General features: G+C 45.9%; 5 protein-coding genes across 5 annotated transcripts; 3 read left to right on the forward strand and 2 right to left on the reverse strand.

Moving 5' to 3' along the window:
- The first annotated feature begins 792 nt into the window (after window positions 1-792).
- On the forward strand, window positions 793-2,222 carry C8Q69DRAFT_211508 (hypothetical protein). Its single transcript, XM_028626194.1, has 5 exons — window positions 793-1,230; window positions 1,286-1,360; window positions 1,409-1,599; window positions 1,651-1,723; window positions 1,781-2,222. Exons 1-5 carry the CDS (start codon window positions 966-968, stop codon window positions 2,104-2,106), a joined length of 930 nt encoding a protein of 309 aa, XP_028486621.1. The 5' UTR covers window positions 793-965; the 3' UTR covers window positions 2,107-2,222.
- Window positions 2,223-2,229: 7 nt separating this feature from the next.
- On the reverse strand, window positions 2,230-3,515 carry C8Q69DRAFT_461910 (hypothetical protein). Its single transcript, XM_028630281.1, has one exon. It carries the CDS (start codon window positions 3,258-3,260, stop codon window positions 2,553-2,555), a length of 708 nt encoding a protein of 235 aa, XP_028486622.1. The 5' UTR covers window positions 3,261-3,515; the 3' UTR covers window positions 2,230-2,552.
- A 1,278-nt stretch (window positions 3,516-4,793) lies between these two features.
- Window positions 4,794-6,076, forward strand: C8Q69DRAFT_461914 (hypothetical protein). The gene is made up of 2 exons (XM_028630282.1): window positions 4,794-5,139; window positions 5,197-6,076. The coding sequence occupies exons 1-2, from the start codon at window positions 4,813-4,815 to the stop codon at window positions 6,058-6,060; spliced, it is 1,191 nt and encodes a 396-aa protein (XP_028486623.1). The 5' UTR covers window positions 4,794-4,812; the 3' UTR covers window positions 6,061-6,076.
- Window positions 6,077-6,312: 236 nt separating this feature from the next.
- C8Q69DRAFT_399736 (hypothetical protein) lies at window positions 6,313-7,405 on the forward strand (the record flags this gene model as incomplete). The annotated part of the gene is made up of 2 exons (XM_028627870.1): window positions 6,313-6,664; window positions 6,729-7,405. 2 exons carry the CDS (start codon window positions 6,313-6,315, stop codon window positions 7,403-7,405), a joined length of 1,029 nt encoding a protein of 342 aa, XP_028486624.1.
- A 146-nt stretch (window positions 7,406-7,551) lies between these two features.
- C8Q69DRAFT_211537 (hypothetical protein) lies at window positions 7,552-9,834 on the reverse strand. The gene is made up of 3 exons (XM_028626195.1): window positions 9,575-9,834; window positions 9,239-9,483; window positions 7,552-9,133 (listed from the first exon to the last, which is right to left on the reverse strand). The coding sequence occupies exons 1-3, from the start codon at window positions 9,590-9,592 to the stop codon at window positions 7,699-7,701; spliced, it is 1,698 nt and encodes a 565-aa protein (XP_028486625.1). The 5' UTR covers window positions 9,593-9,834; the 3' UTR covers window positions 7,552-7,698.
- Between the last annotated feature and the right edge of the window lie 2,125 nt (window positions 9,835-11,959).

Genomic DNA, 11,959 nt, shown 5'->3' on the forward strand with positions numbered 1-11,959 from the left:
TTATCTCGTCTCCTTTTGCTTCATCGCAGTTTTTCTGACCTGTTTTTCTAGTTTCGATTTTACTCTAATATTGTTTTTGTCCCTCTTCTTAATAGAATGCCTTATATGTCAATATATGCTCGAAACAGCGAGTAGTCCCGAGAGACAATACTCATGTTAGGAAACGGAATATCTCTGCCGTTGTCGGTAGCAGCTGTGGGGATGGCCTATCTAGATGCCTGATACAGTAAGGACTAGTGAAGGAAACCAAAGAGAATAAGAACACCATCCATAATTATTGACCAGTATGACTAGTGTACCTGACCCTGTAGGCGCTCTCGCCACTCTGTCATTGATTAAGGACGACTCTTGCCTTTTGCCGATTTGTGCCATGCACAATCTCTCCATCTGCCGCCTCGAAGCGCCTAGGCAAAGTATCCTGAACCAGTATAACTACACCTACTGGACGTTTCTGGCAATCGAATCCGAAACTACGTTGTTGCTGCGGGATGGCGCAGGGTTGCTCTATATCTTACCCGATAAGCCCAATTGATGAAGATAGGAGAGATGGATTTCCACACATATTTCTAGCCACATTCACCTGGACGCGAGTTTGACAGCAGCGACAGAACTTCAGAAATTCTTCGAGGCAGCTAAGTAATAGTCATGCCTCACAGATTTTTCCACCTTGAGCCCTTGTCCAACTTATCGGCCAAAACATGCTTGACACTGATACTTCTTGGGCCTCTTGTATTCTGCATTTGGGTGAAGATATCCCAGAAGGTATCCAATATTGGTATGTTCCGTGTATCCATCTCCGTGAGGTTTCTACTGCTGAATGTTCCATAGGAAGGACAAATCAGGAGAAACTACCTGCACAAGGACAATTCAAGACGCCGTTGCCGGTAGCGCTCAATGATTTCAACGTGGAATCGAAGACACCGCAAGTCTACCGGCCGTTCCGCCATGGCCCGAACTTCATTACCATGGGGATTCGGAAAATGGATTGGAACGAGTGGATTGAAATGGACTCATATTTCAAATGGTACCACGATACAAAGGTATCGGAGTTAGAAAACGACTTGGACGCCCATATCAAGTACGTTGATAACGCGGTAACTCGAGACGCATGCTTCGAGGTCCTTGAGGAGCTCACTCAGTACCTTTGTCATCGTTATCCGTCCATATTCCAACTAAAAGAAAAAATTCTTCATAATGTATTGACTGGAGAAAAGTTTTCGTGGCCGGCTGGTAGGTGTATAAGTGCAATAAACGCGGGGTTTATCGTGTAGCTGATATCTATCAGCGACCCCTACCGATGCCTTAGTGACTGCTGCGAAGCTGATACAGGATGATATTGTTTTGATGGTGGAGAATGACGGTAAGCCAATTATAATGCTGTTATCTCGGCAGAGCTAACGTAGCGAAGATGGACGGTATCATCTAGATGCAGGGGCTGTTTGCTTACCCGGCTTCTGGCGTCTTAAGGAGAAGTTTCGAATGTCTCTCGACACGCTGCACCTTGAAGCGGGAGTTCCACATTATGAACAGAAGCTTCAGAAAGCTATGAATCGGTTCTTCAAAAACCTTACCCCGGAGAAGCCAGTGACGCGGAACAATGTAAGCATGGATCTTGGGCTCTCAATCATAATGGGACTGACAAAATTGTAGTATTTTATCAAGCTCGACGATGGACTTCACTGGTCACATCGAATGGGAAACCAGGACGGTGATGAAATTGCCTGTAAGTCCAAAGAACATGAATTAATAGATTAACATGACGAAAACTAATAGGAGTCAGCATGGGCCACATCTGATAGCTCTGACCTGACTGTCGAAGAACTGCACTTCCGATCAGAGCGTCAGACACTGAGACGACTGCCAAGGTCGAAAGCTTTACTATTTACTGTGAGGACGTATTTTGAGCCGATTACAACAATCGCTCAAGAGCCTCACGTTCCTGGTCGTCTCGCCGAGGCGATTCGCGCATGGGATGACGTGGTATCTGCCTATAAAGGGAAAGAGAAATGGGAACATATCCTACTTCCGTATCTCGATGAGCAACACCAACTTCAGCAGAAAAGGGGAATCATTGAGATTACTGAGGAAGCACAGTACCCGTTTTAAAAGCGGAGCCTTACGATCTAACGAGTGCCTTCTCACCCAGTAATGTATTACAAGTCAGAACTGAAACTAAAATCTCTTGAACAAGGACGAGGAAAATATAGACATTTCAGACGATGTCATTCTGATCCAAACTATAAGACCTGATAAGGGTGACTGCTAAACGAGTGGACGTATTCTCAATGCCTCTCCTGAACGCGGCATGTAATCGGCAATGTAGGACTTTTTGATTAATGTGCGTTCAACGTTAAGAACCTCAATGACCGGAGTCCGCAGGTGTAAAATCCTTAAACGGTCATAACATATCACTGTAGTCATCCAGAAAGTGAGTGATGCTCTTCTCCTGGTTACCTAGAATACCATGGAAGCTTCCGGTGTTTTCGAATGCGAGTTAAAGTCTCTCGCACGTTGAGACTTTTCCTGGCTTCCATGGTTATCTTTTCTTTGGTTCAGGCTTCCCGTTTCTGATCCGGGATGCAGTATGGTGTGCACCAAGCCAGGTCATCTCCAGTATCTCTAGCAGCGAGGCCCTGAGGCTGCCTTTTCTTGACATCCTCCTTTTTCTCTCCCGGAATGCAGTAAGGAGTGCACCAAGCAAGATCATCACCGCTATCTCTAGCACTCGATTGATGCACATCCTCCTTTTTCTCTCCCGGAATGCAGTAAGGCGTGCACCACGCGAGATCATCTCCGGTATCTCTAGTGGCCAAACTGCTGGTCTGCACATCCTCTTTTTTCTGCCCCGGGATACAGTATGGTGTACACCAGGCAAGATCGTCTCCAGAATCTCTAGCGGTCAAACTGGTAGCTTGGACATCCTCCTTCTTCTGTCCCGGGATGCAGTAAGGTGTGCACCAGGCGAGATCGTCTCCGGTATCTCTAGTGGCCAAACTGCTAGTCTGCACATCCTCCTTCTTCTGCCCCGGGATACAGTATGGTGTACACCAGGCAAGATCGTCTCCAGAATCTCTAGTGGCTAAACTGGTAGCTTGGACATCTTCCTGTTTCTGGCCAGGGATGCAGTACGGCGTACACCAGGCAAGGTCGTCTCCAGTATCTCTGGTATCAAGGTCCAAAGGGGCGGCGTTGGCGCAGAGACATAGGAGGGCAAGCGCTCCAATAAGAACAAGAGGGTTTCGGAGACATAGAAGCTCCATTTTTGGCACTTGTAAAGCGAATCTGTCTTAGAGGTCTTGATATGATCAGAAGCTGTTTGGTTGGAGACTAGAAACGATATAGAGATCTATGCCTGAGCTCGAAGACATTTATAACCGCGTCCAAGGGAGGAACAGAATTCAATGGTAGTCCTATGTCTTGGGTAGGGAAGACGATCGCCTTTTCCATTTTCCCAGTTGGTGTCACTGTGGGTTATAGCATACAAAGCACCTATGATATAACCATAGAGATTATAGATGCTAAACCCAACGATTCGCAAGAAGCTGTAAGCAAGTGCAACATGTGAATGCATGGCTACCGCGCTATATAAAGAAAGTAGATCTCCAACGTTACATTAAGCGCCCTTCTTTGTCTATCCTCGGGCACCAAGCTCCTATCATGCTTGATAGCCTGATATGCAAATTGAAATGAGCACCGACATTCTTTATCCACCTAATGTAGCGCGGCAGCAAGCTGGGGGCGAAGTATGCAAGTTAAATGAAGCGGCAAGGTTATATAACTTGACTTAGCCTGATATGATTGCTGATCTGTGGTGCAGCATCTAATACTGGTAACAGATGGAGAAGGACAAGCATTGTTCATTCAGCGGACCTTGTTGCGGTGAGGCAGCGAGGAGGCTGAACCAGGAAAGATTTCCGACCAGCCCAGCTTGGGGTTCAATGTTGGCCTCCGTTCATAACAGTAGATCTACACTACAAGATGGCCGGAATAGGTCTACGACAACGGATGGTATCGACAGTCGATTCCATGATCATCCTGTATTGAATACAAAGTGGCTAGTCCTAATAATCCCCAGCTGGCAGTCTTGATAACTGTTTAGGGGACCGACAACCTATTAACAAAGAATGGATGGAGACAGAGTGAGAATTGAATGTTGTAGATATGCGGCTACTTGACACTAGAAGTTGAAAGACCTTACGAGGAATCCAATTGATGAAATTAGTATGTTTCTACCCCGCAGTCCTTATGATACAGTACGGGCTGTCATAGCACGACATAAGTCCACAAATACTCTTGTAAGCCGATAAGTGCATGACTGTTTGCGGCAAAGACACAACACAATGAAGCCCGGTGAGCGTAAAGAGAAGATGTAGCCGAGGTCTTGCTATTTCCTTTGTATGCGATAATTACTGGAGGCAACATACGAACCTCGATGTTTGGACTGCGGTAGCTCCGAGTAGGTAAGCGCACGTTGTTAACATGAAGTCACCATGGATGCTGCCGAATTAGTCTCTTACCTAGAGCTCATTTCATCTGTATATTGAAGATGTTTTACTAGATACTAGCGACCAATGAGACTGCTGAAATGCAGCACAAAGGCGACGAGGACCACGATACAAATACCTGGTCGATTGCGTGTTACTTGGAAAGATCTACAATTGTCTGGCCAATTTGCGATAGTTGCTAGGTATCAGATCTGGTTAACTAGTTACAGATTAGCGCTGAATTAGTCATCTGGCGTGAACTCGGGTCGAAGAACCGAACCAGAAGTGGAATTTGTTACATTCGTTTCCAATTTTGTATGAAGTAAGGATGTGTGGTCTGGTTTCCCATGTCGTTTGGCCTATATCTGCGGCGATAGCTTTATCTGCCGTTATTAGCACGTTGTGGCTGTCTGGGATTACTGACCGTCAAGGCATATGGTCTAAGGATTATTGTTCTCTTCTGAATGACCACAGCTTTCTCTACGGCTGGATCTGTGGCCTCCTATTTATTCCATTCATCAAAAATGCCACCAGTAGCCTCTTTCGTTGCTGTTTTGCGGATAGCGGCGAAGACAAGCTTTATGGTCTAGACCATGCTCTTCTCAATATTGAGATGCCTCCGCCAAGCATGTGGATGAATATGGGATATTGGAAAGTAGGTTCAATGCCCAGGTATACTATCCTTATACATGATATAACTTATTTTATGTAGCATACTCAATCATTTCCTGAAGCGTGCACCGCTCTTCTGGAAAAAGTGCTACGGACAGCTGGACTTCTTGATAGCAATCGAAGACCGCTAAGCGTCAGAGACTCTTCGGCCCTAAGGATTATTGATGTTGGCTGTGGTTGTGGTGACCAGACTATCTATTTGATGAAATGGCTGGCCCGGATCGATGATCATGCTCCTGGATCGGAGCGTCGGCCGCTGTTTGACGCCTATGTCGGCATAAATGTGAATCAACACCAGGCCGAGTTTGCTCGTCAACGGATCAAAGATACCGGTAGAAGCGACAGTATCCATATATTCTGTGCAGACGCAGCAGATCCGACGTCGTGGAGCCGCGAACTCAAGGATGCCGTAACCGCGACATCTCAGCAAGGATTCGGCGATAAGCAGTCTCAGACTGCTCACACGTGGCTGCTTGCCTTGGACACTCTTTATCACTTCAAGCCTTCCCGTGATCCCCTTTTATCCTATGCTGCTCGCGAGCTCCGCGCTTCTTTTATGGCGTTTGATCTCATTCTCGCTGATTCGGTACATCCCGTTGACAATATTCTGCTACGTGCTGTATGCTTTATGTCGTCCATCCCCTTCTCAAACTTCAAGACTTTGTCCGATTACCGCGATATGTTAGTCAGGGCTGGTTATGCGTCTGATAATATCGAAATACACGATATCTCTGAATATGTGTTTTCCGGGATCGGAGGATATATGGAGCGGAGAGAAGCTGAGTTGAGGCAGTTTAAATTGAGCCTTGGAAAGCTACAAGTTGCAGGAAAACTGTTTAGTTGGTGGGGACGGAGCAATATTGTGAGAGGAGTTGTGGTTGTTGCGAGAAGAAATGCTATATAAGTTCCATGTAAGGGAGAAAATCGTATCTCAACTTGTCCGTGCGTAGGTGGCTTTTTGTATGCAACACAATCAACCAATCAAATCATCCGATAACAGGTGGGACATTCTCGTTCAGATTATCACGCAACGTCATCATACACGAGACAGCCAGAAGCAGGTTCAACAGAAATACTGGCCTTAATACTCCTTGAATTACTCCGGAAACAACAATAAACAATCAAGACAGACGGCGAAATAATTGCGAATAGGAACATGATTGATTTAACTGTCATCCAGTCTTCGAACGCGCAAATCTCGACTGCTCTCCCTGCTGGTCTTGTCGCCGTTTTCGTTGGAGGGACCGATGGGATTGGTGCAGCAACAGCTAAACAGTTTGCAAGACATGTGCGCGAACCTCGCATATACATTATCGGACGTTCGCAAAAATCTGGAAACCGTGTTGTTGAGGAATGCAAGAAGCTGAATCATAGAGGACAATACATCTTGCTTCTTGCCGATGTGAGTCTGCTTTCCGCAGTAGACAACATCTGTCGGAAGATTGAGGAGAAGGAAACTGTCGTGAATCTGTTGTTCCTAAGTGCTGGAAACTTAGGGGCAGCTCATGGTAGGCCCTGACCAAAGCGCTACACAGACATGGGAATTGGAATGGCTAAGCTAGAAATCAACAGAGACTTCAGAAGGTCTCCCAATGACCATGGCACTTGTACATTATTCCCGAGTGCGATTCATACTCAATTTTCTCCCGCTTATTCGGCATGCCCCTGGTCTTCGCCGAGTCGTGAGTGTCTTCTCGGCTCATAAGGAGGGACACTTTCATGCAGACGACATCCAAGCGCGACATCTCTCTGTGCTATCCAAACGAGCCCATATCGCGACTATGGTGACCTTGTCACTCGAGGCACTAGCCCGGAAGGCACCAGAAGTCAGTTTTATTCATGCAAACCCAGGAACGGTGAAGACGAAAATGCGAGATATGCCGCTGGTGATGAGAGCCGCGTCCTCATTGATTGGTTCATTCTCGTCTATTCCACTAGAAGAGAGCGGTGAACGGCATTTGTTTTTAGCCACGAGTGCGATGTATCGTCCTAGCATTCAGAACCATGAGAAAGGTGGCATTAATGATGCAGCTTGTGGAGTTCCTTTGGCGATCGGTTTAACTCCGGCTATAGGATCAAATGGACAGACTAGCAGTGGCGTCTACTCGGTGGATTGGGATGGCGAAACTTATGAGCTGCATCTTGAAACGTATCTGCATAAGCTGAGAGAAAGCGGAGACTTGGAAGAGATCAACAAGCACACGGAGAATGAGTTTAAGCGGATCACAGGGAGTGTGGCATCAGTATAATAATGATACCTTCTGATATGAGCTACAATTGATTGAATAGAAAGACGTAACAGGTTTCCCATTCCGAAATAAAGTCTAGCTTGTTGGTTAAAACTTAATCTTACTTTCAACCCTGGCAACATATTCGAGCACTATGTTTGTTGCCTGCTTGTTCTGCCCACCAGCTTGCAGTCGAGTCTCCTCAATGGGCTTTTGAAATTTCCTATTTGTATTACGGATAGCATTGGAAGTTATAATCAGTCTAGGATCCTCCCATTATCTACATTATACGACAGACTTCAACTTATATACTTTCAAGTGGCACACATTCTTCCGTCTTTCAAGATAGTCCAAGCCTCACTACCGACAGATTTAGTTGCATAGAAAAAGCCATCCTTGTCCCATCTTTGCTTGATTTTCTTTAGCTTCTCATAATTTGAGCCGAAGAAGACCTGCTGAAAATTTGGCTGCCTGAAATCGGCCTCGTTCATATACGCCCCGCTATTAGGTGTAGCTGCCTCGATCTCCGGCATGATTTTGTGAGTCATAAGGTCCTGTCTGGCAATCATCTCTGACCAAGGAGCGGTGAAATTCCAAGGGGTAGAGAGGGTAGCATGTACGATGGCGTTGCGCCACGCGGGCAGGACAGAGTTCTCTTGCGACTTTCCAAACGCAGAGACGTCAACACCCACGCCGATAAAAGTGACGCCTTGTTCAGCTATGCTGCGGTAGGTCGATGAAATGTTTGCGACGACAGATCGGGGAATTAAACGACCACCGTATTGTGCGATACCGACTTGGATGTTTCCGTAAGGCAAGGGCCCAAAGTATTTGTTATAGTGGTCCCAGTACGTGGTCGATTCTCCATATGTCACGTTATACTTGATACCCAGGCTGCTGAGCTGTACGACAAATGGAGCAAGAAGGGACTTGACCTCCTCTTGTGTCCCATTGTAGAGGCTGAGGGACGCAATGCTGAAGAATGTACTATCGAAGAAATAAACAGCCATGGCGCCTGCATCAATGATGGCAGGGAGCTTTTCGTGGAAGGCATAAATGCCTTGATAGAAGATATCGGTAGGATTTGAGTCGGCATAGAATGTTAGAGAAGCACCTCCAAAGTGAGTGTCTGGGTGAGCTTTGAAGGTGACAGCGACAACAACACCATAGTTCCCGGGGCCGCCGCCGCTGAGTGCCCAGTAGAGATCCTGGTTCTGAGTTCGAGAAGCAGTAACGAACTTTCCGTCCGCAGTAACGACATCAAAGGAAAGTGTGTTGTCGGCAGCTAAGCCGAATTTCGTGCTAAGAATGGAGTGTCCACCACCCTGAGCATATCCGCCAGCTATACCAACAGTTGGGCATTCACCTCCGACGAGGACCAGTCCTTGAGCTTTGGTGGCAGCCATGGCCTCATAGCCTTGAACACCGGCACCAACCTTCACAGACCTTCCCTTATAGTAAGGGTCATCCCAATCTAGGAAACTTATATTCTTGAGATAGTGTGTCCAAATTGCAAGGGACCCTGCACCGGTCGAGCGACCGAGATAGTCATGGCCGGTATTTCGAATAACAAAGCGAATATTCTTGCTCTTTGCGAAAGTTACGGTTGCGATAATGTCCTCCACGGACGTTGCGTTTACCGCATATCGCACATAGTTACCCGGTAGACATGGTTTTGATTCCTTGGTAAAAGGATCACAGCTCTGGTTGGCAAAGAATGGTGCCATGACGGAGGACGAGGACTCCATACTGTATTAATATGAGTTTCCAAATATAGTTTAGAAGAAGGAGGCACCGTTTAGGTGTGAAACGTGAATCTTCTTCAATCCAATTTGTAGAATGAAATGCACATACTGGATTGGAGCTTCTTGCCATTGGCTCTGGAGTGAGCTGCACACTTCAGCATCGTAAAAGGGGTCGTGGCAAGGTTGGCCAAGGGGAACTGTTGCGATAAGACGGCCGCCAACAGTCCTATTCAGAGAGTTCCATTGATGCGGTGTCGGCCAACAAGAGTCTCCGGGAAAGCATTTGCATTTGGGAGAAGGACTCAAAGATGATACAACAGCCAGAATAGCCACAAGAGCCGGTATAATTAAACTCTTTATCACATTAGCATAATGTCTCGAATAGCCCGGGCTATCAGAATAGGAGATATCCTAATGAAGCGAGAGTCCTTAAAATGATACTTACTAGTTGGTATCTCGCCATTATTAGGTCAGGAGGACCGATACCGAAGAGTGTCTATACACAGGAGCGGAAAGGGAAGCGTCTATTATTGTAACTAGCTGTGATCAGTTTATAAAATTCACTAGTTGTAGCGACCCGGGGTCATGCCACTAAAACACACTAATTGGCTTGTTGTCAACAACAGCCCGTAAATAAAAGTTGGCGTCCCAGCCTCTCCATGACCCCGCGCTAGCTAAGCAGACTAAGAATACCACCAATTTTCCTCCACTATGTTCGTATTATGTGAGTACTAAGTATGGTAATATTCTACCTTGTTAAATTGAATAGCAACAACAAAGGGATGAGAATGGGAACAACCTTGTCAGCCGCACTTGTATATGCGGCTGAATCGGCGGTCAAGAATCTCCAACACATTAAACTTGCCGCTAAAATAACTGAATTGATACAGATTGCACTCATAAGAATTTTACTTGCCTGTCAGCGTCATGGCCGCAGAATTGAGGCGATTATAAAATATCACATCAAAAATAGTTCGGCAGATTAAGTCTGACTCTGATTTTCTGTGGAATTTAGATGTTGTAATAGCTGTAATACATTCACCTGAATGTATGTTAGCTCGAGTCAAGAAGCAGTAATGTCTAGGAAGCTTTCCCTGCCCATTGTGACAATCTACTATCACTACGATCGGCACTGTCATTGAGCTGCAAGTCATTTATGAACTCAACCCCTACAGCTTCTTTCGCGGCAGTGACACTATCAAAGGGTGGGACAGGAACTGTAGAACTAATCGATGGTGGCTCAGACGCGCTTAAAAGCATGTCAAATATCTACTTGCAGGTGCGTAGCTTCTCAAGACTAAGCTATAGGGAGTGTTTTAGGCCATCAGCCTAAATACCACTCATACAAAAGACTAAACACTATAATAGCCTGTCATCTATTACGCGCTGGCTAGCTACCCTTGTATGTACATACTTATATTAAACCCTCGGGGACTAATACTTGGATCGTCCTGAATAGAATAAAGGGGGTGAAGACTTCGACTTCCTCAGGCTTGAGATTAGCAGGAACGACATAAAAGGCTGGTGCGTCCGTCATGCGAGCGATTCTGATTGCGGAAAGGCATTTCGGGGTGCAGGTAATCTAATGGGGTGGCTCACGCTATGCGGCAATAGTTGAGGTAACGGGATTTGTTGTACATAGTACTTTCGAGGTAAAGGAATTATAATCGGTAGATAGATGGGAGAATCCTTCAGTTTGCAATAAGAAACTGAATCTGGACGAAATGAGCCATACTGGCTCCTCAATATTGTTAGCGCAAGATTAGCATCTCATTGTGTTTAATGGATATTGATGGCTTTCTGCCACTCGACCAAAAAGGAGAACTCCTAGTAGGAGTTGGTCGAGACTCTACCTGGATCTCTAACAGATATCTTTCTCTATTTCTTACAGGTGTTATAGCCATTATTATCGTCAAGGACTCTCTAAGAATCAATAAGGTCTTCGCAATCTACCGGCACTTGTCTTGACTCTGCTCTGCGGTGGGAGCAAGAGAGCGAGAGAAAAGTCAAGTTCTTCGCTCAGGATCTCATTGAAAAAGTCATCCTAAATATTAATTTTGCAGACAAATAATGATCTGCTATTAAGAAGTTGATCAAATAAGGATCAGAACCGCGTCTCCTATAGAAAAGAGTGTTCAAGGAGCGAACACAGTTCTTGGGCGAAGGTATATGCCCCCCTCGCGTGATTGCTTTAGCACATTTCAGGATCTTGATTAAAATGATCGAAAGATACGTGCTGTAAGCAATAATGGCTCGCCGTCAATATCTGAGGAAAAAAAAAAGATATAAGGCAAACTGGCGCTTATAACATCTTGGATGCTCTGGAGGAAAGAATGATCGATTGCTTCGTCCTCTAGGAATCGAGCTCAAAACCTCAAAGCTATCTAACGCTATCTGTGCGACGCGCTAAGTAAACCACAATCGGAGAGCGTGGCAGGCAGCGTGCTAGGCCCCTAGCGCCGAAATTAATATCCTGGGTTCTATATTGACGGCTGTCTCAGTGGGGACGCAAGCCAATCTCTAGACAAAGGGACCATCATGTTAATTATTGCGGGACCTCTTTTATTTTAATCTAAGGGCATGTACTCCGCATTCTGTTGTCAGAAAACTCCTTCCTAATTCCTAGGATAGCTGGGGAAAAGTCATTTGTTAACATCGTGACGGCTCAGTCTGTGCCGTATTCCTTCTTAGCAGGCTTAAACTTCCCATATAGCGGATTCTTAGCAAAGGTTAGGTTATTTAACCTTATAGGTGATTCGCTGAGGCAAACGTGTCCGACAGCCCCGTGAGGGACTCCCTAGGTAAGGAGTCTCGGAGGTTTTCTTACTCC

The sequence above is a fragment of the Paecilomyces variotii genome, assembly GCF_004022145.1.
Source record: "Paecilomyces variotii strain CBS 101075 chromosome Unknown C8Q69scaffold_3, whole genome shotgun sequence".
Lineage (NCBI taxonomy): Eukaryota > Fungi > Ascomycota > Eurotiomycetes > Eurotiales > Thermoascaceae > Paecilomyces > Paecilomyces variotii.

Bases quoted from the DNA above. Each gene is read 5' to 3' on its own strand.
- C8Q69DRAFT_211508 (XM_028626194.1), top strand. From the start codon at position 966: ATGGGGATTCGGAAAATGGATTGGAACGAGTGGATTGAAATGGACTCA. The intron at 1,231-1,285 runs GTAGGTGTATAA...GATATCTATCAG, and splicing joins AAAGTTTTCGTGGCCGGCTG to CGACCCCTACCGATGCCTTA. The intron at 1,361-1,408 runs GTAAGCCAATTA...AACGTAGCGAAG, and splicing joins TTTGATGGTGGAGAATGACG to ATGGACGGTATCATCTAGAT.
- C8Q69DRAFT_461910 (XM_028630281.1), bottom strand. From the start codon at position 3,260: ATGGAGCTTCTATGTCTCCGAAACCCTCTTGTTCTTATTGGAGCGCTT.
- C8Q69DRAFT_461914 (XM_028630282.1), top strand. From the start codon at position 4,813: ATGTGTGGTCTGGTTTCCCATGTCGTTTGGCCTATATCTGCGGCGATA. The intron at 5,140-5,196 runs GTAGGTTCAATG...TATTTTATGTAG, and splicing joins TGAATATGGGATATTGGAAA to CATACTCAATCATTTCCTGA.
- C8Q69DRAFT_211537 (XM_028626195.1), bottom strand. The intron at 9,134-9,238 runs GTATGTGCATTT...ATATTAATACAG, and splicing joins TGGCAAGAAGCTCCAATCCA to TATGGAGTCCTCGTCCTCCG.